This window comes from Fusarium phalaenopsidis (assembly GCF_050370095.1).
Source record: "Fusarium phalaenopsidis strain FUZ10S chromosome Unknown contig_32296, whole genome shotgun sequence".
In the NCBI taxonomy this organism is placed as follows: Eukaryota; Fungi; Ascomycota; class Sordariomycetes; order Hypocreales; family Nectriaceae; genus Fusarium; species Fusarium phalaenopsidis.
In genome coordinates this window covers 915,608-943,534 of record NW_028145408.1, presented here as the reverse complement: position 1 = coordinate 943,534, position 27,927 = coordinate 915,608, and the positions used below count along the sequence as shown (strand labels likewise).

Sequence of the window (27,927 nt, the reverse complement as noted above, 5' to 3'; positions counted from 1 at the left end):
ACCCGTTACGATAACCTCGAAAAAAACTGCCCGACTCGCTCTTCCTTGGCCAGTCCCCCATCGAGGGGTTTGTCCAGAGCCTTCTCCAATCCCGTTTGCCGTCGTATCGTCGCTCTCCCACCGCAAAACTGGCCCAGCTCGCCTGTCGTTATTGGAGGCTCCTGGTCGCCACGCCACTCCGACTTTTGCTTCCTTGAATAATCCCTCCCGCATCCTCCCTCGACTGCCTGGCTCTTCGCTACCTGGCCATCGCCATCAATAGCAACCATGAGGGAAGTCAACTTTAGCATTCCAAACGTCAACAAGGCGTCTGTTGGTATTACCACGGCGCTTTATGATCGAAGGGCCCTGGATTGCACGTCCACTCTCCCCCTCATCAACTCCCTCAACCATCTCGCCTATCTCACCACATCGTCTGCTCGCATCCGCGATATTCTCACTGTCGATGGCGGCATCGAGCGTCTGGTCTGCATCCTGAAGCAGGGTCGCAGTAAGGATATGATGGGAATGTGGAAGTGGAACCTTGCCTTCCAGTGTGTCGTCAATATCGGCGTCCGAGGAACGGAAAACGTCCGCACCCGCGTTGTCGAGGCCGATATGGTCCCCGTCATCGCTACCATCCTCGACAATTACATCAAGGCCATCGACAAGTGCCGTGAAAAGGCAGAGGAGGCCAAGCAGAAGCAGATCCATGACCACCACCACCGCCACAGGAGCCACGAGCATCGCTCAGGCCCCAAGCCCTCAAACTCGGCCTCTTCGTCCGCCTCGTCCTCAACCTCCACCGTCGCCGCTTCTGCTCCCTTCGGCCATCGCTCCATTCCTCGCGTCGATGCCGCCGACCAGCGATCGCTTCGTCGTCACGGCCCTCCGCCGTCCATTGACGTTTCAGCTACCTACGCTGGCCCTTCTACCGCCGCTCCTCAGCCCCTACCCCAACAATTGCAACAACAGCCCCTCGATGCTGCTCTGGCGACTCCTCAATACCCCCTTGGCACGCCGGACCGTGCTGTCTCTTTCACACCGACCCGTCACCAGAGCTTGAGGGGCTTTGAGAGCCGTCACGCCACGACTTCAGCTCCCCGTCAGACCATGCAGCCCCTTGCAACTGCAGTCCCGGCTACCGAGACTGTTGAAGGGTTTGTGAGGCCCGTCCGTGATGTCGACCGCCTTGCTTCGATGGCCCCATTCGGCCCCACAGACCTTGCTTCCCAACCGACCTCCCCAACCACACCTCTACCGCCAGCTCAGATGCGCTCGCCGACCGTCCGCCCAGCCTCAGTTCTAGGACCCTCGGGCCGATCTAGAAGACGCCCATCGATCCGTCATCAGAACTCGACTGCTGATTCCGATGACATTAACGGAGACAGCATGCCTTCGGACGAATCTCCTGAAACCGAAATGACGGGGACCGACAACATGCAGTCTGCCGTTGGGATCCAGGACATCACCATGGAGGACGGTGATGCTATGCTTGCCGGTGCCGCTCTTGATTTGACCACACCCACAGTCTCTGAGACGCACCAGGAAGCCAGCACCTTCAACATCACCCATCGCAGCCCCATGGATGGCAGTATTGCTAACAACAATACTCCCACCCCTGTGCCCCCAATTGGGCTTTCGCCTAACCGTCCTACCATGGCTACTCCTCCTCAGCCTCCCATGCCCGCCACTACCGTCCCTCGATATCTCCTCGACCGCCATTTCGTTCCGAACCCTCAGATGCTCGCAGCCATGCCACGGGAGGAGGATGTGCTCATGTCTCTGCAGCTCCTCGCTTACGTCTCCAAATACTGCGGTCTTCGCTCTTACTTCCAGAAAAGCCATCTTGTTCCTCGCCTCAAGATTGGCAAGGAACTCGCTGTGCTCGATGGTGAAGAGGAAGTTCCCGAGGTGTATGACGAGGACGCCGACGATGAGGAGTATCTGCTCCCCAACGACTTCAATCTCTTCCCACTTGTTGAGAAGTTCACAGTTCGCTACCACAGCACTGATATGCAGTACTGGGCTGGTGTTGTTATGAGAAACCTCTGCCGCAAGGACGACACTCGTGGAGGCATCCGCCAGTGTGCGTACTACCAGTGTGGCAAGTGGGAAGAGTACACCCGTCAGTTTGCCAAGTGCCGCCGATGCCGGCGGACTAAGTACTGCAGCAAAGAGTGCCAGAAGAGTGCTTGGGCTTTCCACCGGCATTGGTGCGTGGCGGCCACGCAGTAAAGCAAGCTGGCTATCTACTGGAGCACTTTTTCATGATGATCCGTGACAGCATCAACTCGGCGCAATCTGCGGCATCTCAATGCTTGTTTCACAGTCTTCCAAGGGTTGCAAATGCATTGCACAGCAAAGCGTGTCATGAGCGCATGGCGTTTCCTCTCGATACCACTGGTTTTTGCTTTCTCTTTTCATGGGCGTCTCAAGGCTGGGCATCAACAACGGACGTTGGGTTTGGGGGCATTATCACATGTCATTGCACTTTGAAATTTTCTTGGTTCCTTTTTGCTTGCCGTCTCTTTTCCTCGACTTCTTCCTCACCCTTGGAGGACTTCCCTTTTTTTAATTCTTACCCATTGCTTGCCAGGAGCCTCCCAGAGATATTGCCACCCCTGGGCCGCTCCTCGGCGCGAACGGGCATCAAACATATCACGGCCGATGCTCGACATGTATATAGATACCTTTGATTGCTGGCGGCTCACGGGGGGCAATACTCTCGGGGGCCATGGAACTCTGGATATGACTGATGACGGACGGAGAACGACGGGAGGAGCGATTGAAGGAAAGGGGGAGGTACTTGTTTTCGCAGGGTCTGCAGCAGCTGCGTAAAATTGACCTGGAGGTTGGGGGGACATGTCCAACGGCGTTGGAGGACGGTCTCTTGGTTGGTGAAGTGTCCTGAAAAAAGGCTTCATCATCATGGGCGTTGGACCGCGGCGAATGAGGCAGTCGCTACTCAGAAACTTCTACATATTCCTTTGGGTATAGATGAAATGACCAATGAATTCAAACACCCGAGTGCCTGATGGAGTGAGATGTGTTGAGGACGTGGGTATGGACATGAAGACAAAGTCATGCCTACACGGCTCACAGGTAATTTTTATGAAGAGTAAACTTGGTCAGATAAAAATGTGAATAGTGACCAAATGGCTTCGATTTACATGTATGAATGAGGACCCGAAACGCCAGCCCTTCTCCTTCATCTCCAGCCTTTTCTTTCAATGGAAATGCCGCCTTCAACAAATCACCTTTCTCAGCAACTCTATCTATCAACTCGAACCCTCTCACCGGGCACCCATGGCCTTCCTCCTGGCCTTGCCGGGCCGCGACTTGGAAACCTTGCTGCCGCCGGCCTTCATCTTCTTGGCGTTGAAGCCGCTCAGGTCGCTGGAGCTCATGGCGTCGCCCGACTTTGCGTGGCGCTTCTTGCCGCCGAAGCCGTACTTTTCGTTCTTCTTGGCTCGCTTGTGGTTGACGGTTCCCGAGCCGGCGCCCATCTGACCACGGCCGGCGCCGGAGCGCTGGTTGTGCTTCTTCATCTCGCTCTCGACGCCCACGTCGAAGAGATCGGCCTCGTTGGTTCCGAGGTCGGCACCGCCAGATTCTTGTCGCTCTGGGAAAGGAAATGTCAGCAAGTGAAAGAAATAAGATAGAGACCATGCGATACTCACTTCGCTTCAGAGTCTTGATCTTCTCGAGGGTCTCGCGCTTGGCCTTTTGGCGCTCCTGGAGCTTGGCGACCTGGACCTGCTTGCCAAACTTCTTGAGGTCGCGCAGCTTGCGGGCCTCGGCGGCGGCCTTCTTGTTGGACGCCTCCTCGACGAGCTTGGCCTTGACCTTTTCCATGTGCGCGTCTTCCTTGACCATCTCGGCAAAGTAGTCCTTGGGGCGGGAGAAGGGGACGCCCTCTGCGCGGAGGAGCTTGCGGGCCTGGCGGGCGGCGTCGAGGCTCTGGGAGTAAAAGGCGAGCTCGCGCTGGAGGTCGTCCTGGACGTCGGGGATGGAGGCCGACGTCTCGGACTCGGCGAGGACGGACTGGTGGGTGGCGAAGGGGACGGACTTGTCGGAGGGGATGGCGATGCGGTTGAGGGCGGCGAGGAGGGCGGTGGTGTTGTTGATGGTGAGGCGCTGGTGGGGGATGAGGTCTTCCTTGTCGGCGTCGTCGAGGTCCTCGAGGTCCGACATGGGGATGTCCTCGTCGTCCTCTTCCTCTTCCTCTTCATCCTCCTCCTCCTCCTCGTCTGCGACCTTCTTTGCTGCGGGCGAGGCGTTCTTTTTTGACTTGCGGGGAATATTTTCCTCGAGCTCGATTGACGAGTCCGAGTCGTCGCTGTCATCGATGCCTTCTAGGTTGTACTGGTACTGGTCAGTGTGCCGTCCAAGGTGCGATTTCCCTCCAATTGAGGCCAAAGACAAACCTGGACTTCTTCATCCTCCTCGTCTTCATCATCATCATCCTCGGCGACCTCATTCTCAACCTCTTCCTCCTCATCACTCTCCTCAGCTGCCCCGCGACGAGCAGCCTTGCGCTTCTCAGCCTCCTTCTGTTTCCGCTTCAACTTGAGCTTCTTAAAGTCTGTGCCCTTCTCCGCGGCCAGGGCCATCTTGAGCTTTCCCTTGGTGACCATGATTGCGAAAACTTGACAAAGTGTGGACGTTGGCGCGTTTCTTTGGGTTAATCGCTACAAAGGCAAATTGTTTGAGCACTTGGAGCGCCTGCTAAGGAAAAATCTCCAAATTCTGCCGCTCCATGGGGTTCACCGCCTTGACATTTTTTTAGTGGGTCTTTTGCGCTTGCGCTTGCGCATCTGCAGCGGAAGGGAAGGTTGGGCCATTTCCCAATCGAGACGTTTAGAGCTTGACGACCTACAGATACTCCTTGCCCTTTATTACACCAACTTTGTGTCAAGAATTTCTTTGTTCAAGACTGTTGAAGCTTATATAATAACTTGGCGTGGTTTCTACAGTTTCTACGATATTTAGTCAGTCTTGACCAAGTATGGATGACCAGGGAAACCAATGTCACGGGCAGTGCACCAAACTTCGGTCCAAGGGCTTGTATTACAGAAATTATAAAGTAAAATGTGGGCAAAAGTCAATCTCCCCCGTCATGTAGATTCTAGTGGCTGTCCTGTTCCCATCTTGCGCTTGATCAAACTAGGCAGCATGTTGTGGTAAAAGTGGCTTTTGAGTGTTGGCGTCCCTTGACCCAGAGCCAGGTAATAAGGTTAACAAGCCAATGGTACCCGTCTTCCCCCATGTCATTTATTCCTCTTGGTTGTCGTGAAGGCGAGAATTATTCGTCTGGTGCTCGTGTGTATTGCGTATTGAGTTGTGGTCGAGTGTTGAGAGCTGGTTCAAGGTTGTCGGATCACCAGCTCGGGGCCTCGCCTTCAAGACAGTGAATGCAGGGCTTTTACATGATGGTGCAGCCAATGGGGAAGCCAACAGCTTCCTTAGGAACAGGCTTGGCCATGACGCTGCAGCCGATGGGGAAGCCGACGGCCTGGACGTTGGTGCTCTTGGATGAGGCAGGCATGATGAAGGCTGGGGTGGAGAGACTTTGAAAAGTCAGAGAGTGTTCTGTGTTGAGAATGGTGGAAAGAGTGTTGTTTGTAAGTGGATGTTTGTGTTTGTCGTGTTCTGAAGATTCTGGTTTTGGGGAAGGATGAGGACCTCTTTATACTTGGACTTTGGTCACTTCTCCAGCTCATTTTGACATTTGTGACAAGTGAGTGTAAACCAAGACTTGCTAAGATGAGACGTTGGTTGTGAGGCCTGTGATCCGTGCAAGATGCCTTACTATTGTTCTTCGCGTGGTGTTGTCAGGGGACAAAAAGATCACGACCGCCACCATGTCATGGCGCACCTGAAGAAACTTGCCCATGTTCCATCAAAGACGCTAGCGAACGCCAAAACAAGCCTGTTCCTGAACATGGCAGGTGGGATGTCATCGTGTGATGCAAGTAAGTGGGAGGCAGGGATACGGAGCAAGGGTTTCTTTGTATGGGCTTAGTATTGTTCTTCAGCAGAGGCCACAACTGCCTCTGCCTAAGTGGTGAGACTTTAAGAAAAATGACTCGTATTTTCATGATATTTCGTAATAGCCTAATCCTGTTGACTCATTTCAAAAGAGTTACCGGCTTAATACCCGTAGAGGCGGCGGGTGAGGCGGAAGAGTTGGATCCGGGATGAGCAGCCAGCCGACTGCCACTCACTAACAGCAACACTATCTTTAGAAACGACTGAAAGGGAGCCTGAGACGGTTAGTGTGAGTTTGACGTTAGGGGGGAGGATATGACTTGCCATTTGCCCTTCAGTGTAATAACCACCCATGGAGAGCCCGCCTCGTCCACCTCCTTATCCACGGTGGTGGAGAAGCAGATGGCACTCATAATTCCGTCGCCAAACTTCTCATTCAAGATTGCCTTGTAAGCGTATCCGTAGTTCTGCACAATCTCATATAGTCGGTAGATGAGAGGCTCAACCGGGGGGCATGGGACCGGCCTGGCCACGGTTGGGGAACCCTGTCATCTGGGTTGTCAAGGTCTCCTTGGAGATTTCCAACAGCTCCGAGAGGCGGTCAATATCCTCAGGTGAGGCTGTGGCTTGGCCGTAGAACAGGGCCGCGCAAGCAACCTCGCTCCTGTCGAGATGCTTTGCGATTGTCTCGAAGCTAAGACCCTTGGCGGCCTTGCCGTCGAAGAGCAGCTTCGAGTAAACCGGGAGCCTGTCGGCAACCGTCGACTTGTTGGTTGAGAATGATGAGTACAAACTCTTACACAACGGGATCACGGGTATCTCACATCGAGGGTAGCAATGCGTCCTTCGCTGGCCATGGTGGTGCAGGGAGGATATGGTGGCGGGATATTGTTGTTGGTTCTTGGATGAGGGAGAGGCGAGATCTTATCAAGGAACCTCAGATCTGCATGTCGGAGAGGTTTCCTATCCTGACAAACTTGCGGGGTTGTGCTCCATGACGTGTCATAGGTGTGTACTGATCTAGATGGGGTCTGCATTCGGTGATATTCCGGAGACTCGGGAATAGATGGTTCGACAAGGGTGGATGTGCGGAACTCGGCAGAAAGTGTCAACATTAACTTCGTGATATCACGGTCTGTCAGCATGAATAGATCGGTTTGTGTTGATACAATGCTATCGACTTTACTTGACCAAGCGTCCTCGCCTGGCAAATATGTCCCTGGCCTCCACCAGGTCGTCAGCGTTGAGGACATCAACACCTTCGTCAATTAGAAGCTCTCGGAGTTGATCCCGCACATGAATCGGCCAGTAGGGCATGCCCCAATATCGTGCCTTGAGCCCTCGACTGTGAGCCTGGGAAAGCTGGTTCCGCAGCTTGGCCAGCTGCTCCGGCTGAAGACCTCCACGGCCAATCTTGCCGATCGTCTTCTCGAACGACACGCTGGTGTAGTACGAGTTGAGAGAGCTGAACTCCCCTTCCTCGAGTTCGTTAAGCGGTGCGTCAAAGAAGACGTCCCGAAAAGGAGTCTCTTCATTCACCAAACGAACCTCGGTATCGCCGGTTCCAACGACTGTGATGGGCCTTGAGATGAAAGCGCCGTTGTTCACATGGCTCAGCCATCCTCTTTGGCGCAAAGGCTCCAGTCTTTCCAACAAAAGCGGCCAAGAGCTGTTGGGGTCGGCCTTCAAGTCCACCAGCAAGACCAACGTCTGGCTGGGGTCGTGATCGTACACCCCTCGAAACGGGATGTTTGAACCTTTTGCTGAGTTCTTTGTCTGCAGCAGTTCAACCAGTGGTTGAATGTACATGGACGTCAAAGTCTGGCCGCTGGAAAGGGATCCCAGGTTGTGACCGACCAACAGTTCACCCTGAACCACCCACACATCTGCTTCAATGCCAATACAGCCAGCGTGAATGGCTGAGTAAAATGGCACTCTCCTCCAGTAGTCGTTGTGTGAATGACAGGGAATTGGAAGTGCTGAGCCGAGCCCGAGAGTTGGATCGGAGGTCGACTCGACTGTTGATGAACTTGGGCCTTGAGACCAAATCAGGGGTGTGACGCCAACAATGAGGGCCAGCACAAGGGCCATGGTGCTTCTCATAGTCAGCTGGCGAGTAAGAGGTTAAAAGGTGTCGAGACTTGCCTTAGGGCTGCTCCGACTATACCTAAGGCGAAGACATAGGGGTTCCTCTGAGCGGTAAGGCCTGGTGCCGCTTTGTTGGCCCCATTGTGGGCTTTAGGTTTGCGTGAAGCCATGTTTCAAACAAAGATTGGCCTTGAACTTGACATGAATCCCATAAATATGTTGTTATTATGTTGAGGATATTCGCCGTTCCATGGACATGGAGTGAAAGAGTCTCATTGGAAGTCTCACCACCATGGCTGTCGCTGTTCGGGAGAGGCGGAGGCCCCACTCGACATGGATGGCTGGGTCATCTCCGTTCAACGGCGCCGAGGGCGAGACGGATAGATTTGAGATTTAATATCGACATGGAACCGCATAATATCTTCAAGAATCCAGGTAACAGCTAAAACAGGAATAAGAGACTGGTGAGATACTGAGTTGGTAATTCGAGGCGGTGCAAACATCTAAGGCTTATGAGTATAAAACTAAGGTCATATATAAAGACTTTAGAATATAATTCATTATGTGAGATTTCTCTTTGCTTATTTTATTCTAAACTATGTCTCTCCTGACGAAGTTCCCATTGCCTACCTATAGTGTGCCATTCTTGTCTAGGTCTGGGTAGGTGGTGCCTTTGATGAAGGTGAATCTCTTCTGATGTCTTGAAGAATCATGGACTCGGCTGAGTCCCGTAAGTATAGACTATTTTGGCTAAGTATTTTTAATCGGAAAAACTTACAAGAGTACGTTATTTGGGAGGTTGGGGTTGTACTCGCATGGCCAGTGACCTTTTCCTACTGAGGGGAACCTTAGAGCGATAGGTCCCAGATAACACCGATAAGAGAATTTTTGGACTGCTCCATCCAACTGCGACAACTTCAACTTCAATGTCTCTTTGACGACCTTGCAACTTCACGATCACGCCCTCCGATCAAACGACTACGATTTCGAAAGTGAATAAGGGGAATTATCATTGTCTTGTCCTCTTTCAATCACAGCCATGCCACACAAACACAAGAGAAAGAGGGGTGACGACGAAGCAGAGTGAGTCTGATGCCCTGTACAATGATCCTCCGTTTGCGCTTTTGACACTTGCTTGTAGATTCAATCTGCCCCCCTCCCAACGAGCGCGATCTCTCCCAGTCGGATTGAAGAATGCCGGGAAAGATGGTTCCCAAAAGGGAAAAAAAGGCAAGAAGGCGCGCAAGGAAAACGACGCACCGAGAGCGTTTAGGCGGCTCATGGCTGTCGCGCAGGGCAAGAAAGTGAGGTCTGGACTCGACGATGGAACCGATGGCAAGCCGACTGCGAAGGAACAAGCACCCGAGCTCAAGATTCGACCCGGAGAGGATCTGCGGTCCTTCTCTCACCGTGTAGATGCTGCTCTACCCGTTGCTGGCCTCACAAAGAAGACGGTTGTTAAGGATGGCAAGGATGAGGCTGGTCTCAAGGTCTACCGTACGAGGAAGGAGAGGAAGATGCACAAGCTCTACGATCAATGGCGCGCTGAGGAGCGCAAGATCCAGGACCAGCGCGAGGAGGAGGCTGATGAAGCCATTGGCCGAGAACTGGACGAGGATCCTACGGGTGTTACAGCGTTGGCTCAGTCCGAGCTCAACGAGGCTCTGAGCAAGAGGTCTAGGAGGAAGCGCGGCAAGGTCGATGACGACCCATGGGCTGAGCTGAAGAAGAAGAGGGCTGAGGCCAAGGTTGCGGTGCATGACCAGGCCCAAGCACCCCCTGAGCTGAACAAGGGCACGTCGCGACAGCTCAAGGTGGAGGGCGCCACGGCAAACGTGGGAAATGTCCCCAAATCGGCGGGCAGTCTTAAGCGCCGGGAGGAACTGCAGGAGATTCGCGCAGACGTCGTGGATGCGTATCGACGGATTCGGGAGCATGAGCAGGCCAAGCTGAATAGAGCATAGCGAACGGGGACTTGCAATTGTAGCGTGCGTTGGAGTCGAGGCGTTTGGCAACAAAAAGGAGAAACATATCAAACGGGGAACTTGATTGCTTCAGTAATATTCAGTATTCGCCAGTGCAAGATGTGAATAACCTGTTCCAGGATATAAATATTTACCAGTAAACTTGAAGTCATTCTCGATTCCTCGCCAGACATCTTCCTCTTTCATCTTCAAGTCCCTGACAGCTGCTGTTCCACTCAACTTCAAGGTGAGTCTCCCTCGTCTCGACGTCAGTCTCCGAACCACTCTCATAGACATCGACTAGTCTGAGCCTCATCTTAGCCTCGCCTTAGCCTCGCCTTAGCCTGGTCTTAGGCCCGTAGCCAAGATGGTTGGCTGGAACGACATGGCCCATGAGCTTCGCTTGAAGGTCTACGAATGGATGCTCGAAGAATACCCTCGACCTCGCGGCAAGCTGACCGACTACTCCCTCGTTTCCAAGGAATGGCAGCAGTTCTTCGAGAAGGAGATTTATCGTCACATCACCATCGATCGACGCTATTTTCAAACTTTTTACCGTTACATTCATCGCCAGAAACACCTTGTCAAGCATATCTGGCTCCGTATCGAGCTTGAACGATATGAATGCGATGTCTGCGACCACAAACTCCTGAACCAAGCCCCCCAGAACGATCACCTCGAGCTTCGACGATCCATCATCGGGCTCTTCACCATCCTTCATGACTGGGATGAAGACGGAGCTTCGGATATCAAGCTGGAGATCAGCATCTGGTCCCGCAGCGACTTCGACCATACCTTCCGGGAGGATGTCTACATCGACTCCGACTTCAACTTGATCTGTGAGCTCGACCGACCCGAGGGTCCTTGCGATGAGACCTTTCGCGAGATGGATGGCGAAAACATGTGGCGTCGTCCTTACGGCCTTGGCCTTCAGCCCAACATCGAAGACCTCCCTCCTGTCCGAGCCATCGGCGGCCTGCTTGTGCGCCGACACACTCGATGTGTCATTGGTGTTCCGACCATTCAACAGATCATTGATGGTCTTCCAAAGCTCAAGGAGATCTTCTATGAGCCACGTCGCAAGTATTACCTGATCCCGTACAATAACCCCCGTAAGCAATACTCACACTCACCACTAAGAGATATCACCAGGAGACTAACCATTGTAGGCCTCGGCTATGGAGAGCTCATGCTGATGAGACTCCCTGGGACGCTCCGACGCGTGGTCATCTTCGAGGATTTCAACGAGGCTCACGAGAAGCACATCCTCAGCCGCTCCCTCTGGGCGCAGTCACAGCCTCGCGTGCGAAGCCCCTCTCCTGAGGTCGGAATCGCCATGGCACACCTCAGCCTCTCTCTTGAGAAGCTTTCCGTCTCGTACATGACCAATGCGACTCAGTTCTTCAACGCCTGCAAGAGCCACTGGGTCTGGCATAATCTCCGAGAGCTGGCCCTGACGACCAACCTGATGCGAAGCATGACCCCGGAGACTTGCGACTTGATTGTGCGAGCAGGACAGTTTGCCATGAAGATGCCCAAGCTGCACTTCATGGAGCTCTGGCACGGAAAGTCCAAGACTGCCGCCAAGTTCGTCTACCAGTCCTAGAGCGACTGGACCGCCATCTCCTGGGCGGCAACCTATCGCATTCGCTTCAACCGCGAGATCGTCGACCAGTGGAGCAAAGTCGCCGCCGAGGTCCGCGGACATCAACTCAACGTCTTTGGAGGACAAACTGTGGATCCTCGTGATGTCAACTCTCACGCGACGGCGATCCAGGAGCTCCAGCTGTTGTGTGTTGTTGCCCACCCGGCCTCCCTGGAGGAGATTCGCCTTGAGGCGATCAACTATTCCCTTCTCAACTGAGTTGGGAGTGCAGGTTCGAGAGTTTCTTTGTGGTGTGCTTAGGTATGGGGTCAAACGAGTGAGCTGAGAGCATGGAACTGGCTCAATCCAGGGGATGGTACTTACCAGGGTGCTCAGGCCTATGACTTGACGAACTTAGCTCAGACGTTACGAATTAGTCGAGCAAATGTTTATGATACTCTTGATCAACATTTGCCCATTGTGAGAACCTTTCGTTTCGTGATATACCTTCGTCATGGCCGGACGAAGGAGCTGCTGTTGTTGGTAGCTGAGTGCACCCGTTCATGAAAAAGCATAACAGTTACCAACGCAACAGAAGAACAAAAGAGTACCGAAAGGATATAAAATAATTACAAGAATAACTTTGTAAAATTAATAAAGAAGCTATCATTATTTGATAATTTCATCCCTTAATTTACGTATCATTAGGTCAAGTTCATCATGGCTCTCCATACCTGCACCGTCAGTGGTGCAAGAGTCCCGTGATCTTATTTGCACCGCTGGTGGTGCAGGTATGAGTCCCCAATCTGCCAAGAGTGCTTATGTCATCAGTCTCGACCGCCACAGCTGGCGTAGCTTCATTCTCCATCACCCCGCCATCCCCACTTCAATCTGCCTCGACTGCAGCAACCGGAAAAAAAAGTACGACAAACCCAAACGACCCGGGGCTTCTCTGTTCAATTCGCCCCAGACGATTCCTGTGCAGATTTTTTTAAGGCATCGCTTCGACTCGAGAATGAGCCATAAGGTAACTTGGATGAAATGGCATCGGAGCTTGAAGGCTTGATCGCGGGCCTGTTGGTGCACATCTCGTGCGCCGGCGAACAGGGCAAGTTTGACTGACTGCTTGTTATGTTTCGTTGTTGTAGTGACAGAAACTGACAAGATCAACTTTCAGGGTGTCCCGTGGGCGACGTTTTGGACGCGATTCACCATCCTTCAAAAACTCACTCTGAACCTCTCTCGCAACTACGTGGGGGCGATCCCGCGGTACAGCATCGTACTGCCTCTACTATTTGGAGCTGGCTTGTCTCAAGACGAGACATCTCTGTTGGTCCCAATCGCAAGTACAACCATCTCACATTGGATGAGATATTGGCACTTGCACCACCCGCAAATGCCAACGAGCAAGATGCGGAACCCTCAGAATCAACATCAGAAACCCGCACAGCTCCTCAACATGTGTTGGTGTACGCATCCGAGGAGACCATGTGGGAGTCTCTCACCGGCCATGCGGTTGACTACAAGCGGGTACCCAAGTCTGAATGGATGTTATTGCTTGGAATTGCTTCTACGACCACCCAAGGTATCCTGCAGGGCGATCTCGGCCGGCTCGTCGACCAAGACAAGAGGTCCGTTCCCAAACGAACCGATGCGCTTCTTAAGAAGGGCTACATCGCCAAGAGAACGACACTCGTACGAGGAACCAAGACGAGTAAGATGTGGCTCAAGCTGTTCGCGCCGCCGCTGCCAAAGGATAGTGAAGGGGGAGATGAAGTCCGCCCTGACATGACCCTCACCCGCCAAGTCTTAGTTGACAACCTCGACCCAGTTCCCTGGCACATCCGATGGACTGGAGAGTCTATCGACTACACAGCCTTGGCCACAACCATCATGGCCATCGCCAAGGAATGGGGTGTCCTGCGAATGACTGACATGAAGTCCAAGCTCGGCGTGCTGGGAATGCGCTGGCAGATGAAGGTCCTTGCCAAGGTGTGCCGTTTTCTCAACTCCCGAGGTGTCATCCAATACGTCGCCGCGAAGCTGGGGGAGAAGGTGTTCAAAGACTGTATCAAATATGTCCGAGACTTCAACTCTGAGGATTGGGCGGTCTACTTGGCTACGGGCAAAAAGCAGGCGAAAATGCCCAGAAACCCTGATCTGGATGGGCTCGATGGAACCAAGGCCGACGGCCAGACTTCTAACGCTTCAGAAGTCGCTGCAGCACCACCGTGGTCGCTGGATAAGCCAGTTCCTGTCATCATTGCGGAAATGGCACAGCGACTTGGCGAGACCGGCTTGACAAACCCAGACGTTTATGCCTTGACCCTAGGCCCGTCCTATAGCCGTCACCTTTCTTCCATGACCACCGCTTTGTCCGTCCCAAACCTGCAACCGGCTCATCTATCCCATTTTCAACTTCGCAGTGAGCACACCAGGACTGGAAAGGTAGCTTCATATCGCTATTTTGCTCAGAACGATATGCTTCCGCCTCCAATGGCAAATGGCGACGACGGCTCTCACAGCCATGAGACAACTCTCGCCGACTCCTACGGCTTCTCCCCGATACCTGCTACAAGCATCTCTAGCGAAGCTTCCACTACATTGATGGAACTATGCAACCTGGGTCTGGCGACTCGAAAGACGAACAAGGGGCGTCCCAAGAAGGGCAACGCAAAGAAGCAGAAATCTGCTCCTGCTACAAAAGCCAGGGCAAACCGAAAACAGCCTAAAGAATCACCAGTGCCACAACAAGAGCAAGCAGCTCGGGAGAACACGGCTCAAGAGGACGCAACTCAGGAGAGCGGAACTCATGAAACCGACACCCAGGAGAACACAAGTCAAGAGAACGCGACTCAAAAGGACCGTATCCAGGAGAACGGTGTCTCTTCGAACGAGGTCCGTATTTCGCAGGGTACAGCAGCTGAAGAGCCGGGCGCGCCTGCACAAGATTCGACAACACAGCAGGAGACAGCGCCAGAAAAATCACAAACCTTGAATCCAGACGATACGCCATCAGGCTCAGGCGACGCTGATACGCTTGTAGCTACTCTCAAGGTGTCTTCAGACCATCTCAAAGACGTGCTTTCCGAGAGTCAGCCAGCTGTTACCACCCCTGTACGAGCAACACCTGCACGAGCGACGCGTACTAGGTCAACAAGATCTTCAGCGAAGAAAGCAGAGACTGAAATCGCTGGCGCTGCTCTTGACGCCGAGGACATCGAGGACGGAGATGAAAATGAGAAGGAACCTGAGGCTGAAGTGGCAATCAAGAACCCCTTGAGCAATAGAAAACGCGGTCGCCCGAGAAGGGGCGAGACAAGGAAGAAGGGAAATGCGGCAGAGACTACCGATGGCGACTCTGGTCCACGCCCATGGGTTTGCGAAAAGTGCGGCGGCAGCTGGAAGAACGACATTGGTTTGAAATACCACCTGGAAAAGTCGAGGACGGCTTGCAACCCCTCATTCGATGAAGCCACGGCAGGCCCAGTCCGGCGCGGAAAGAAGCGAGTCATCTCCGAGGTTGAAGAGCCCGAAACTCCAACTCCCGCAGAGGATAAGTCGCCACAGGCTGAGGTACCCGATCAGGCAGAGCCGGAGAAAGAAGATCAAGGCCAAGAGGTGGAGGAGGAGAGCTTCTCAACTCCAGCTCGACGTGTTTCGAAACTACGAGGCCCAGTTGCCCGGCTATCTTGGTCTTCACGACCAACCGTCAGTTTCAAAAGCGACTCGTTTCATGTTAACCCAGAATGGCGACGCCCTCCGGTCACCAGTTTTGACACCCCGAAAACGCCCCTATCGAATGGGACCAACGGCGCCCTTGTGCAGAATGAAGATGGACAGCCACGTCCTGTTCTCGGGCCACTGCACCGTTTCGATTTGTCCGCAAGCTCGCCAAAGACCCCTCGCCCGAGATCGCAGACGAAAGCACCCGAGTCAACGTCTGAGACTCCCCAGCCAAAGGGCCCTGCAACCAACGGCCAGGAAGGTAGCAATGGTATACTCAATGGTGGCAGTTTGGCTGTGAAGCCCAGATCACCGGCAGTTGTCGATACCCCCATATCCAAGGCTGCTCTGAGTGCTCGCATTCGCCAGATTATTCAAGAGATCCTAACAGAGCAATCCGGCGTCTTTCCAGGGGGTAAGCCGTTTTGGCATGCGATCACGATACGTTGGACACAAATGTTTCCGACAGAAGCAATCCCTCAAGTGCGCGCGTATCAAGCCGTGCTTCGGGATATGCTGAAGAACAAGGTCGTCGCCGAACACTGGCACAGCTTCCGCAGTACCAAGGGCATGACTGAAAAGTGTCACGTCATAGTTCAGGCCGGTGTTGATCCATTCTCCCCTGAAGCCACCAATTTGCTCGACAAGATCAAGGCAGCTCACCCAGATACATATATACCGCCACCCTTTGACGCTCTGGCCGACCACGACTTGCTCAACCGCGGCCGTCGAGATCTTCCAATCGAGGTTGAGATGCTGGATGCCCCAGTGTATGTGGCACGAGCTGCACAGAAGAGAGCCTTAGAAGAACTGGACGATGATGACGAAGATGCACCTCCACCTCAGAAGCGAAGCAGAAGGCGCAAGAGGGCGGCAAGGGACAGCAGCGCGTCCCCAGATAGGGCATCCAAACGGAACGATATTACCTTTCATCAAGATTACGAGACCGGGCAAGGAAAGTGGTATGAACACTTTGCGGGCGTTGCCACCCATGGTGCCCCCGAGTCAATTCGGTTCCTCGAGCCCAATACGTTCCTGGACGAGGAACCCCCGAGGTGGCTATCGAAGCGCGCCTCCCAGGCCGCAGCTCGTCATGTGCAAGAGGAAACTTTCAACGACGTCCCCAAGGAATTGGTGTTTGACAAGCCGATTTTGGTTTCCGGCGATCTTGGTGCCTGGCCATACATCAGCGCCCAAGACTTTGAGCTGCAAGATGCCAGCTACACGCTGAAGGGCTGGATGCCTGACATGAACTGGTTTGCTTGGTCATCTATGCTGGATGTGATTGACGAACGCACCCTTGAGCTGAAACGCCAGAAGCGTCAGCATAGAACCGACCTTGGTCGATACCAGCGCTTCATCGAGAGACTACAGTGCTGTATGGATACGGAGCGATCATGGGCCGAGTCCTTCACTCATGCACCACGCGGAGCAGCGGGCCCTCACAACACCTTCGTGACGTTCTTTAGCGGAGCCGACATGGAGTTGGTCGATGTTCCTGGCCTCACATGGCCTTCAGAGTGGCAACTTACACCAGAGTCCTTCCCAGGAGCCGTCCCAGACCGACAGCTCCTTGTCGACTCGACATCTGATGAGGAAGACGACAGCCCTGAGTGGACGAGACTATCAGTGCCCCAAGCAGGGCCTGATGGAGAGAGCGCGCGCACCACTACTGCTCGGCAGCAGCAAGGCCAGCAGGCAAGAGTCAAACGTGTCCGCCTCCTAACCCGCGCTTTAACCACCATCCCTGCCGAAGCAGAACAATCAGAGGGTCTCAACGCCCAGAATGCAATCAATGAGTCTTCTGACTCTGAGGAAGCGGACAGGTTGCTCGCTGCATTTGTTGCTGTTCGTGTGTTACTCGGTGGTTCCGACAAGGCGATCGATTGGGGACTGCTGTTGAAACTCTTCCCGTCGTTCAAGCTCAAGGATCTTCGACGATTTTGGATCACTGCCCGTCGGGATCAGGGCGCGTACATCGGAAAACTCACAAAGGACTTTCAGGATAAGTTTCTGATTGCGTATCAGAAGGAGGAGCTTCCAGAGTTTGACTTCGATGATCCCTTGGATTATGACTGGCACGAACTGATTGATTGGACGCTTCAGCTACCACGCAGAAAGGGTGTTGATCTGCCATCGACCAGAGCTCTTCTGGAGGAGAACTTTACCTCTCACAAAGCCTCTCGCGTGGTGGATGACTGGAGAGAGAAGTTTCACCATGTGCAGTCATCTGTCTTCTCTCGGTTTGAGGCTACTACTGGCAGCCCAGCCGTTGTATCTGTTGACAAGATGCTGACCGGCCTTGACGAACATGTCGAACTCACTGACAGGGTCATTGCAAGATCTTGGGTGAGATCTCTGTGCTGCACGGAGGACAGCCGGTATTCAGTGGAACAGATCAGGCAAAAGTTCTCCTCGCTCGCGAAGGGAGACCAGGATCGGAACAACGCGCTTCTCAAGCAGGCCATTGATGACTTGACTCAGCAACGAATCATCTGCAGGAGCAAGAAGGCTCCTCTTGGTGGCCGGCCATACCGTCTCAACGAATGGTATTACCACATGCTGGGAAAACTAGCTCAGAGGACAAAGTATCAAGAAGCAGCCGACTTCAAGGCCAAGCTGGACGCTGTCTTTCGTCGTGGAGAGACCTTCCAGGTTCCTTACACTCTTGAAGACGGAGCTGTCATGGCATTGACAAACTTGAACGCTTCCGAGAGAATCAAGCTGATGCCCGTGGATGTGCCCAACATTCCTCTTGGATTCGAGCCAGGCAACTACGAAAGTCGCAAGTTCCCGAAGTCGTACTATCATTTCAGCATCGAGGCGGTCCCGACAGACACATACAAATATGACGAGGATATCGATGTGATCCGCAAGACCATCTATGAGGGCCCTCCTACAGCGCGCAAGGAGAGCGTGCTACCGCAGTGGGTTGACTTTTTTGGGCGACGAGATGCCCAACGTTGGATGGATATCTTGGGTGCATTCTGCTTCGTCTTTGCTCTCAGGGGATATCTGTCGATCGAAGGAGTGTGCAGCGCACTCAAGCCAGTGTTGGAAGAATTTGAGGCCCAGATGATTATCGACTGGGGCAAGAAGACGGGCGTGCTCAAGGAGTCGGAGGATGGACTAGGAGTGACGACAGGAGAATGGTGGTGGTTGGCAGTCCCATGGCAATGGGGACGGCAACTCAGAGCGAGGGGTCGACGAGAGGACGACTAATGCAGGACCATGGAAGGTGCTGCGATGTACGAGTATCATGATACCCTTGAGGAGAAAGCACAGGGTTGTGAGAGGTGTATGACAAAAGCATTGCTATTCGCTAAGATCAGGTAGCTCTAATAACTCGCAGTAGCTAGCCTTTGAATATTGACTATTGCTCAAGTTGCTTGTTCTTGTCTATTCAACCGCTGTGATGTGATGTTGATGCCTTTATGCTCTTCTAGAGTGCAAAAAGTTGGTAAAAAGGCCAAAAAGAAAGACATACAACACTCGGCATTCGCTGGTCGTCACCGACCCAACTACTACTCAAGCGCTCCTCAGCTTGACTATGGGAGAGCAGACGGGATCCCGTATTCTCTAAGGGCTATGGTCGTATGTGCTTGGGAGGGATGTTGTTACGGTTCATGTCGATGATTCTGGGAGGTCATCCGTAAGGGGTCAGTGTGAGAAGGCATCTTTAAACGCCAAAACTTGCCCCAGCTATGTACCTTGACAAACACTGATTTCCATTGGATATATAACTCGCTACACTCAAAAAAATCCAATTCACCATACGCCAAACTCAGACCCAAGACGATGCCCTCTCTATCCTTGCCTACAGGGCAAAAAGGATCTTCAGCACGAGAGCTACCAGAAGCACCACCAGGACGACAATCGTCCGGTCAAGCCAGACTGGGACTCCATCGTCGGATGCGCGCCGTATTTGTTGTCGCTGTGTACCGGGTGCCGCCGCTCTGGGGACGGGGGCCGCGGCGTTGGGTACTGGGCCGGCCGGGACGGGGGCGGGGTTCGGGGCCGTAGTTCGGGTTGGGGTGGGGTTGTTGATCTCGGGTGTCGAGTTGTCAACAGCGGCAATAGGTGCAGTCTGAACGAATCCCTCAGCTAGTTCTGCCGCCTCTGCATCGTCGTTCGCCTCGTCCGCCTTGTTCTCGGTCTTCTTCTTGGCCTCCATCTCATCGCGCCAACCCATGTTCAGCTCCTTGGGCACCTCGACCTCCTGAGCGCTCGAAGAGGCTTCGCTCGCTCGCTCCTCGCACTCCTTGATGATTTCGCCGTTTGTCTTGCCGCAGGCTGCGCATTTGAACGAGGACGACTCTGCTGCGAGGCGCTGTCGCACGGCGTCGGTTGTCTCCAGGCCGCCTAGTTGACCACGGGCGTCGGTTTCCATGAAGCTTCGGAGCCTGCGGGTTACATCACGTTAGTTCTGCATACACGTTTTTCGTATGAGGAGATACAACGTACGCCACGAGAGCTGTTCGCACTCCCCAGGCTGGCTGCCACGTCTCCTCATGATGGCCGCTAATGCTCAGGCAGATCTCTCGATTGGCCTCGAAGCGACCACTAGGTGTCATGAAGCGGAAGCTAGGGGGTCGCAGAGGATATGTAGGAGGAAGCACGATGCGGCCATGGTAGAGGCCGTTGCTGTAGACCGAGTTGGGAGGGCCACGGAGGGTGAAGTGCCATTCAAAGAGGTCGGACTCGAGGGGTTCGGCGGTGTAATCGGCGGATGGAGAGTTTGATAGCTCAGCGGCTTCCTTGACTGTTATAGTAAGTCAGTATCAAGTTAAGAAGATGGGTGTTGACGGGGTTGGAGGAGTGATGGATGAGGCGGGGAGACTGACGTATACGACGAATCGTCGGGGACTTTGTGCTGAACTTGGGAGTCGCCATGGTTGGCTCCTGTTCCCGTTGTCGACTCTTTCCGTGGGTCTTGGTGTCGAGAATGCGAGATGGTTTTCAAGTGTCGCGTGCGAGTTTCAAGATTGTTGACTCCGGCTGATGATATTGGGTAAAAGTGAGATGCAACGAAGAGGAGGAACAAAGGTAATGGATATTCTTTTCCAACAAAATGTTTGACACGAGCGATGCAAGACGTTGAACGAAGAGTAAGAATGAACAAAGAGAATTATACGAGTAACATAGTTTGGCCAAGGCAGCTCTTAGACGCAAGGTGGTATCTTCGATGACATGGACAGCCTTGTCGTTTGTTTGGAGCTATCACTCGCATTACCTCAGACGGGCGCGGAATGGGTCCAGAAGCGGGAACCCCACTGCGAGCGATGTGGGAGGGATCCGATAGAGATGATGACTCGATAGACGCATCTGCATGTATCTAAGAGAGTCTTTGGTTGATTACATGCATGTCTACCTCGCAGCCAATCAGATTCCTTCCTTACCTAATCAGAGCCTCTTCCGAATTGGCTCGGCTCACGACTCCATCCACGACCATTGCCGTACCATCACGACCTCGATCGCCTTGTCCACGTCCCCCAATTCGGTCTGTCCGTACGTCAGCGACATTCTCCTTCACCCGAGCGACTCTTGTCGCCTCTCAGCAACCGCTAACCCCCCCAATTGCTCCAGGCCGAACCTCCGAATCGAGCGATCTTCCACATCAACCGACGCTTCATCATGGCTGGCCACGGTCACCACAGCTTCAATGGGCCCCCCAAGCCCCCGGTGGCCCACGTGCCCCGGATCTACCGATTCACCGCCACTGCTCTGGGTGCTGGCATGTGGTTCTTCGTGAGTTGACCCGGACCAAGCTGAGCCGATGTGAACGAGGATTCAAGAAGTGGAATTGCTAACTGGGTTGGGGTTTATAGCTGATGTACCGGGCTAAGAAGGATGGTATGTTTAAGCGCGCATACTGCTACATAGCGAATCTCCTTTCTAGGCCACAATGGCTAATATTCCTCAGGTGCCGTGCTCCTCGGTCTCAAGCACCCTTGGGACCACTAAACGACAACCATGTACGACTACTTCCCATTCCCGCAGCATCTACGACAACACGAGCGTTGGGGCGCCAAGAGACATGGGCTTTGGTGCGGTGTATATAGAGCAGATGAAGGAGAAGCTCAGGAATGAAATCAAAAGATGCAACACACTTCCAAGTCCCAAACTACGCGCCCGGCTTCTCGAACAGATAGTGCGATACGCCCCAGGTGTCTCCGCCCTCGTACGCAAACAGCTCCGAACACGCCATGTAGAAGATTTGCCAGCGGTTGTACCACGTTGTTGCGTTTTCCTCGCCGTACGTCTCGATGAGGTGCGGCCAGATTTCTTTCTTGCTGGCCGTCATCTTGGACAGCCAGTGCTTGTTACCAAAGAGTCAGCGGGATTCAAAACAAAAGGAGAAAGGGGGAGGGCTCACCTCGCAGGTCTTGGAATAGTGCTGGCCATTGACCCACCACTGGTTCTTAATCTGGAGATCCCGCTGGAAATACAGCAAAAGATCGGCCGAGGGCATGGTCCCGCCGGTGAAGAAGTGAGTCGTCATCCAGCCCTCCTCGTAGTCGTAGGGATCTGTCTTGTGAGCAAAGATGTGCACAAAGAGCTTGCCCCCGGGCTTGAGGGCGCGTGACACCTTGGCCATGAGCAGTTCGTAGTTCTTCATATGTTCGAACAACTATGGGCTATCAGTGAGATGTTACTGATTTAAGAAAAGGGGGGCATACCTCGATGGAGACAACGCGGTCGAACGACTCGGGCTCAAACTCGTAGTCGACGACATCGCCGGTGATGACCTCGAGGTTTGTGATGCCCTTTTCCTGGGCCACCGAATCGATATACTCCTTCTGTGTCCGGGAGTTGGAAAAGGCTGTGATGTGCGAGTTGGGCAGCTTCTCGGCAAAGTAGATGGCACCAGATCCCCATCCACAGCTAGATATCATGAGTTAGCCTGTCTCTCATGAGTAACTCACTTCTCCCCCAGCTCAACTCACCCGAGATCAAGAATTCTCATCCCATCCTTAAGCTCGGCCCTCTCCAGATACAGCGCCAACATGGCCTCCTCAGCCTCAGCCAGCGTCTCCCTGCCCTTGGGGTAGAGACAGCAAGAGTACTTCATCCTTGGCCCCAGACACGCTGCCAGCACGCCAGTTCCGACCTCATAGTGCTGCGTGTTGGCCGTGGCCGTCTCGATGGCCATGGGTCGCGTGCGCAGCTTTTCCAGGTAATTCATCTTGCGCCCAAAGGCGGCGCTGAGAGAGGTACTTGCAATGGAGTCGATTCGCTCCCGCAGCTGGCGTCTGATGCCGACACGAATGACGGCATGGGGGAGGTAGCCTCCATCGAGAATCCAGTCTGATGAACATGTTAGATGGTGTCTTTGGGGTTGAGTGGAATGAGTGGTGATGATACTCACCATAGTTCATTTTCAAGAAGCCCGCGTATACTTGCTCTGTGTACCTATTCCAGCTCGAAAGGTATCATTCAGCTTGATCGAAGTCTATGGCCAAACATCAAATTATCGTCAATTTGTACATGGCTGTTGTTCTGGTTGCCGAGGCTGTGCGTGATGTCCACACCAAGTCAACTACGTCATTGACTCTGCATAAATCGACAAGATGCCATGTAAACAGCTGTAGGTATATATCCAACCATTGCATACACGCAATTGCGTTCGAATATCCGAGTGTTCCGATAGAAAATTGGTCAACTCGCTATGGATGCTCTACTTCATACTCCATCTCATCCAAATGCTTTTATCGTGGCTCCAACATCGCCAACCAATCCAACTCAGCCATTGGCTCACATCAACCACATCCCAATATCATACCCGAGCTGCTTCCCTAATGATTTTGTACTCCTTGCGTTTCTTTGTCTTTCCCGTGATTCGCTCCTTAACAACCCCGATATATCGGGCAAGTTGTAGAGCCAAGAAGTGCTCGAATGCCCAGGCCACAACGAAGTAGGCAACTCCCAATCCAATAAGGAACAGTTCGTAGTCCCAGCTCATCTTGGTCAGCTCCATCAGATTGATCACCCACTGAGCCGGTACGAGAATCATGTACACGGTGATCAAGAGGGCTATAACGACAGTCGTGATGAATGGCCCTACAAACATCTCAAGTCAGCCCAGCTCATTACGCGGCGTAATTTTAAATACTCACAGTTCTGCGTTATCCTCTGCCGGAACGGCCGTCCCGCGTTGAGGATCACTCCAGACAAGATATATTCGAAGCAAGAAAACAGGAAGAGGGCCGTGTTCTGGGAGTTTTGGATGCTGGGCTCATCGCGGTGCACCTCTGGGGGAATGTACCACGGCTGTTCCTTGACCGTGATATATGTCACCGTCTGGAACAGAACGCAAATGGTCATGAAGCCCAGCAGTGGCGTAAGCACTTTGCGCGATACCAGGTCCGCCGTGGGTCGCTTGCGACAGAGCTTTGGTGCTGGCCCTGCCCATCCCATGAAGATGGCGATAGGGAGGATCAGGAGGAGATCGATAAACAGAAACTGGAAGTCTCCCAGGTTGGAGGCCCTGGCGTAGAGAAACGTGACCGAGGTGAACTGGATTGCCGAGTACAAACTCATGTACTTGAAGCAGCTGAAGCTCGTCACTAAGGCCGCTCGACCCTCCCTGTGAAATTGTTAGATCACTACTCAACCTGGTATCACTGCCAACTTACTTGATAACCTCCAAGACACAGCCGATATCAAAAACTCTGGAGGTGAACGGGGCCGCCACGGAAGCCTCTGCCTCGGACAAGGAAATGCCCACGTCTGCTGCCTTCAGGGCACCACAGTCGTTCGCACCATCGCCGCAGAAGCCGCACGTGTAGTCGATGCTCTGCAGCTTCTCAACCAACTCGTGTTTTTCATCAGGGGACATTCTCGCAAACACTTTGCCAGAGATGAGCATCTGCATTCCATGTTAGCTAAGCCGCAAGACAAAACATTGCATAGACGAACTCGTTGGAGAACTTGAGGTGATGCAAAGTCCACAACCCAGCGGAACACATCGCCAGTAACGGCCAATGAGTAATTACGCAAGTTAGATATGTCATATGGCAGAGATGCATCATCCTCCGGGGGCGCTGGTAGAGGCTGCTAATGTTAGCGAACGCAACTCATGGCGACTTGTAGTGCCAACTCACTAGCAACGTTGCTTCGTCCAAGTGGTACAGGTTGTTATCAATGCTTTCCCACTGTAGTTTTGCCTCCGCATCACGACAATCGCCTACCAAGTTAGCACGGTTCTCATTACTTGCTGGCTCCAAACTTACCTTCGATGAAGCGAGGTACAAAGCAATGAGCAGTTCGATCCATAAGGCCACACTCCCGAGCGACACTGATGGCAGTCAGGATGTTGTCTCCAGTAACCATCACAGCTCCAATGTTGGAAGCAAGAAGCTCCTCCAAAACTCCCGCCGTAGTAGGCTTGAGCTTATTCTCAAAAACGATGAATCCTACAAAGTCGAGGTTACTTTCGACATCAGCTCGAGTCATCTTCTGAGCCTTGACCCAGCTAAGCTTCTTGAGGTGACGGCTGGCAACACCAATGACACGGTAGCCCTTGTGCGTGTAGAACGATAGAAGCTCGTCATAATCACTGGGAACTATACGGGGACAGTCAGCGTAAATCTCTCGGCGAATTACGCAATACTTACAGCTTTCTGGCCTGCAGATCTCCCTCATAGCTTCAGGGGCACCTTTGACGAAAATATCACCGCTTTTCTGGCCAAATTGACGGACGATAACACTGGCTCGTCGAAGCTGGGAGACAAACTCGAACGATTTGAGCACACCGAGTTCGAGGTTTGCCTAATTGAACGTTAGCATCCACTTAACCAGACGAGACATGACTTGCTTACGTTGGGAGGTCTTGCAATCGATGGCGCAAGTCCACCTTGTTCCTCATCTTCACCCTCTGCAACGTTTTGTTTTCCTTCCTCGTATGTCCAGCACGTAAACTCGAACATCTTGAGGTCCAAGGGATCACCGACCAGCTCATCATCTACAGACCGCAAAGAGTGACAGGTGGCCATGGTATGTAAGGCTGCTCGGAAAGTGTCCTGGGCATTCTGCCGCGTAGCCTCGGCAAGTAGCATCTGAGGCTCAGTGATGATCTCGCCGAACTTGTTGGAGTCCCGGTTGACAACTCGAACACCGAGAACATCCAGGCCCTCCTCCGTCAACGTGCCTGTCTTGTCGAAACACATGATATCCAGCTTTCCACCGACATTGACTCGCTGAGGGCTGATGCAGAAGATTTGCTTCTTCTTGAGCCGACTTAGAGCAAAGTTTGTTCCAATTGTCAGGGTAGCAGGCAGAGCTGGAGGCACGACGATGGTGATGAGATCGAGTGCTCTCACAATGATCAAATGCCAGGCAAGTCCCAGTCTAATGAAGTTGACGAACGAGGCCAGGAAACCGATCGCAGCAACAATCGCCATAACACTGATATACCGGAACGAATCACGGTAGAACTTGAACCCAGATGGTTTCGGGAACAGCATTGACCGTACCAGAGACCCCTTTGTGGTATTGAAACCAGTCCGGACAACGAGTGCAAGCGCAACGGCATCGCCATCCTGATCGTCCTGAGGCCGTCTCGCACGAATGATCTTGGTACCAGCGAAAAGGAAGTGCCGAGCCGTCTCAGGCGTTACTGAAGAAGCCGCCAAGTCCATAGAGCGCAGCGTCTCGTCGGTGGCCGGGAGCTTCGAGACAGGAACTGACTCGCCAGTGAGCATACTCTCGTTGACAATGCAGTCCCCAGTGAGCAAAAGACTGTCACTTGGAAACTGTGTGAGACTGGGATCGCTGAGTTCGTAGACGTCGCCAGGGACCAAGTCGCTGGAGCTGATGAACCGCCAGAATCCGTTACGGAGGACTCGAACATCGCACTCGAAGCGCGAGATCTCGCGGAGGCGCTGCATAGTAGCCCGTGTCTCGAGAAGCGTAGCTGTAATGCTACCAACAGACATGAGAAAGATGCAAACCGCATAGTAGTAATAGCTGTCCAGAGACCAGAGTACAAGACTGGCAATCTGAAAGACATAAAATGGATGGAGCACCTCATCAACCAAGAGCTGACCCATCGTCTTTTGCTCAATGTCAATCAGGTTGTTGCCAAAGACAATCTCACGGACACCCTTCTCATCGCTGTCAAGTCCAGCGCGAGTGAGCCGCACATCGGTCCAATTCGGATCCTTCCACCCATTGAAAAGCACAAACTTATCCTTGAGAGGGTGGAAGCAAAACCGGACGTAACGGTAATCGAGGGTTCGGAGGTCATCGATAATAGGATCATCATCGTCCAAGACTTCTGAGTAGAACTTCTCGGACAGGCCAAAAACTGTCGACAACGGCCGCCCGTATGGCTGAGAGCGAACCGACATGGTGGCAAGTTCACCCCATTGGTTTTCTATGACAACCCATTCGCAGTCCCGCAGGGCGCATGGCTGTCCAAGGAGGCCGACATACCACCGGGGCAGCCAACGGAAAAGGAGGTAGGCCAGCCCACAGGTTAGAATGCATAGCAGCAGATATACTGCAGAGCCGGTACGGCTGGTTTTGAAACCTGCAATTGCGATTGTGAGGTCCTCGTTGACCATATAAATCTTCTGGCTGGTCCGACCATGTCGGCGGAAACTTCCGATTGTGGCCGTGCTGTCCCGTCGCAAGAGACGAGCATGAACCGAATTTCGGGAGTACGATGAAGAGTGTCTGCGAAGGGCATAGTCGTCCTCCGAGACACGGTAGTCGTGATCCAACTCTTCATCCTCGTCTTCGACAGCATCAGCTCCAAACTCCAAGTCGCCAATGTCCGAGACGCTTCGCCGAATATAGTCACCGGGGATACTTTGGACGGCAACGCTCTCTGAGTCTTCCTCATCTGGGAAGCCATCGGCATCGTCATCGTAGTAGGTGAAACTGGTCGTCGAGTCGGCGCGTGGTCTGCGGTGCGAAAAAGCTGATACGCTGGTGGGGAGACTTTCAGCAACCGGTCCGGAGTAGAGCTGATAAGAGAATTAAGTCAGTTTGATCCATGCTGGAACATGGTAACCAATTGAAAGAGCTGTCCTACCTCTTCATGAGCCATCTCTACATCTTCAAAGATGCTGGATCTGCTCATATTAGAGCCAACTCGATACAGAGAGACGCGACCATTGGATCTGTGATGGCCGTCATGGTGATCCTGGCCCGGATCCGGGCTGAGAGGAGCATCGTCTTCCATCAAGGTGTCTCAAGGGGGTCCGGCTCTCATCGTCCGCAAATACTTGATGATGGATTGACGATTTGCGGATAATTCGATTGTGGTTGTCGCGATGCGATTACGTCGTTGGTTCAGCGCTCGTGCCCTGGCCAGGCTGAGGCGAGTCATAGCGATTCGATGCCGAGTTTGCCCCGCAATGACGATGATTGGACGATTGCCGATGCAGGATGCAAGGCTGTCATCACAACAGGGCGAGAGAAACATGCATCACATGATTGGCTGACAAGACCAATGCGAATTCAGGTATTTCTATGAATCAGTATCTATGGGAAACGCATAGTATTACGATTGCAGTTGGGTCCTAATGCACAAGACCTGAAGAAGCTAGCAAATCTCATGATGGTACTCTCAGTATCAGGGAT

General features: G+C 53.1%; 9 protein-coding genes and 1 non-coding gene across 10 annotated transcripts; 4 read left to right on the top strand and 6 right to left on the bottom strand.

Annotated features, from left to right (window-relative positions):
- Nucleotides 1–267: 267 nt before the first annotated feature.
- On the top strand, nucleotides 268–2,217 carry LRP88_05875 (zinc finger MYND domain-containing protein; the record flags this gene model as incomplete). The annotated part of the gene is made up of 1 exon (XM_083242418.1): nucleotides 268–2,217. The coding sequence occupies one exon, from the start codon at nucleotides 268–270 to the stop codon at nucleotides 2,215–2,217; it is 1,950 nt and encodes a 649-aa protein (XP_083101354.1).
- A 1,058-nt stretch (nucleotides 2,218–3,275) lies between these two features.
- Nucleotides 3,276–4,619, bottom strand: LRP88_05874 (eukaryotic rRNA processing protein EBP2-domain-containing protein; the record flags this gene model as incomplete). Its single annotated transcript, XM_083242417.1, has 3 exons — nucleotides 3,276–3,604; nucleotides 3,663–4,347; nucleotides 4,410–4,619. The coding sequence occupies 3 exons, from the start codon at nucleotides 4,617–4,619 to the stop codon at nucleotides 3,276–3,278; spliced, it is 1,224 nt and encodes a 407-aa protein (XP_083101353.1).
- A 1,855-nt stretch (nucleotides 4,620–6,474) lies between these two features.
- On the bottom strand, nucleotides 6,475–6,830 carry LRP88_05873 (cyanate lyase C-terminal domain-containing protein; the record flags this gene model as incomplete). Its single annotated transcript, XM_083242416.1, has 2 exons — nucleotides 6,475–6,721; nucleotides 6,787–6,830. 2 exons carry the CDS (start codon nucleotides 6,828–6,830, stop codon nucleotides 6,475–6,477), a joined length of 291 nt encoding a protein of 96 aa, XP_083101352.1.
- A 325-nt stretch (nucleotides 6,831–7,155) lies between these two features.
- Nucleotides 7,156–8,231, bottom strand: LRP88_05872 (uncharacterized protein; the record flags this gene model as incomplete). The annotated part of the gene is made up of 2 exons (XM_083242415.1): nucleotides 7,156–8,068; nucleotides 8,119–8,231. 2 exons carry the CDS (start codon nucleotides 8,229–8,231, stop codon nucleotides 7,156–7,158), a joined length of 1,026 nt encoding a protein of 341 aa, XP_083101351.1.
- An 869-nt stretch (nucleotides 8,232–9,100) lies between these two features.
- Nucleotides 9,101–10,025, top strand: LRP88_05871 (uncharacterized protein; the record flags this gene model as incomplete). The annotated part of the gene is made up of 2 exons (XM_083242414.1): nucleotides 9,101–9,144; nucleotides 9,203–10,025. 2 exons carry the CDS (start codon nucleotides 9,101–9,103, stop codon nucleotides 10,023–10,025), a joined length of 867 nt encoding a protein of 288 aa, XP_083101350.1.
- A 367-nt stretch (nucleotides 10,026–10,392) lies between these two features.
- Nucleotides 10,393–11,631, top strand: LRP88_05870 (uncharacterized protein; the record flags this gene model as incomplete). The annotated part of the gene is made up of 2 exons (XM_083242413.1): nucleotides 10,393–11,137; nucleotides 11,195–11,631. 2 exons carry the CDS (start codon nucleotides 10,393–10,395, stop codon nucleotides 11,629–11,631), a joined length of 1,182 nt encoding a protein of 393 aa, XP_083101349.1.
- A 1,341-nt stretch (nucleotides 11,632–12,972) lies between these two features.
- On the top strand, nucleotides 12,973–18,558 carry LRP88_05869 (uncharacterized protein; the record flags this gene model as incomplete). The annotated part of the gene is made up of 1 exon (XM_083242412.1): nucleotides 12,973–18,558. The coding sequence occupies one exon, from the start codon at nucleotides 12,973–12,975 to the stop codon at nucleotides 18,556–18,558; it is 5,586 nt and encodes a 1,861-aa protein (XP_083101348.1).
- Nucleotides 18,559–18,818: 260 nt separating this feature from the next.
- LRP88_05868 lies at nucleotides 18,819–18,934 on the bottom strand. Its single transcript, XR_014475179.1, has one exon. It is a non-coding gene; the product is annotated as a 5S ribosomal RNA (ribosomal RNA).
- A 219-nt stretch (nucleotides 18,935–19,153) lies between these two features.
- Nucleotides 19,154–20,229, bottom strand: LRP88_05867 (ubiquitin-conjugating enzyme/RWD-like protein; the record flags this gene model as incomplete). The annotated part of the gene is made up of 3 exons (XM_083242411.1): nucleotides 19,154–19,739; nucleotides 19,801–20,098; nucleotides 20,181–20,229. The coding sequence occupies 3 exons, from the start codon at nucleotides 20,227–20,229 to the stop codon at nucleotides 19,154–19,156; spliced, it is 933 nt and encodes a 310-aa protein (XP_083101347.1).
- A 1,231-nt stretch (nucleotides 20,230–21,460) lies between these two features.
- LRP88_05866 (putative acid anhydride hydrolase) lies at nucleotides 21,461–27,526 on the bottom strand (the record flags this gene model as incomplete). Its single annotated transcript, XM_083242410.1, has 13 exons — nucleotides 21,461–21,655; nucleotides 21,713–21,967; nucleotides 22,017–22,221; nucleotides 22,284–22,644; nucleotides 22,706–22,749; nucleotides 23,148–23,397; nucleotides 23,454–23,923; nucleotides 23,973–24,205; nucleotides 24,256–24,380; nucleotides 24,570–24,902; nucleotides 24,954–25,107; nucleotides 25,158–27,308; nucleotides 27,377–27,526. 13 exons carry the CDS (start codon nucleotides 27,524–27,526, stop codon nucleotides 21,461–21,463), a joined length of 4,926 nt encoding a protein of 1,641 aa, XP_083101346.1.
- Between the last annotated feature and the right edge of the window lie 401 nt (nucleotides 27,527–27,927).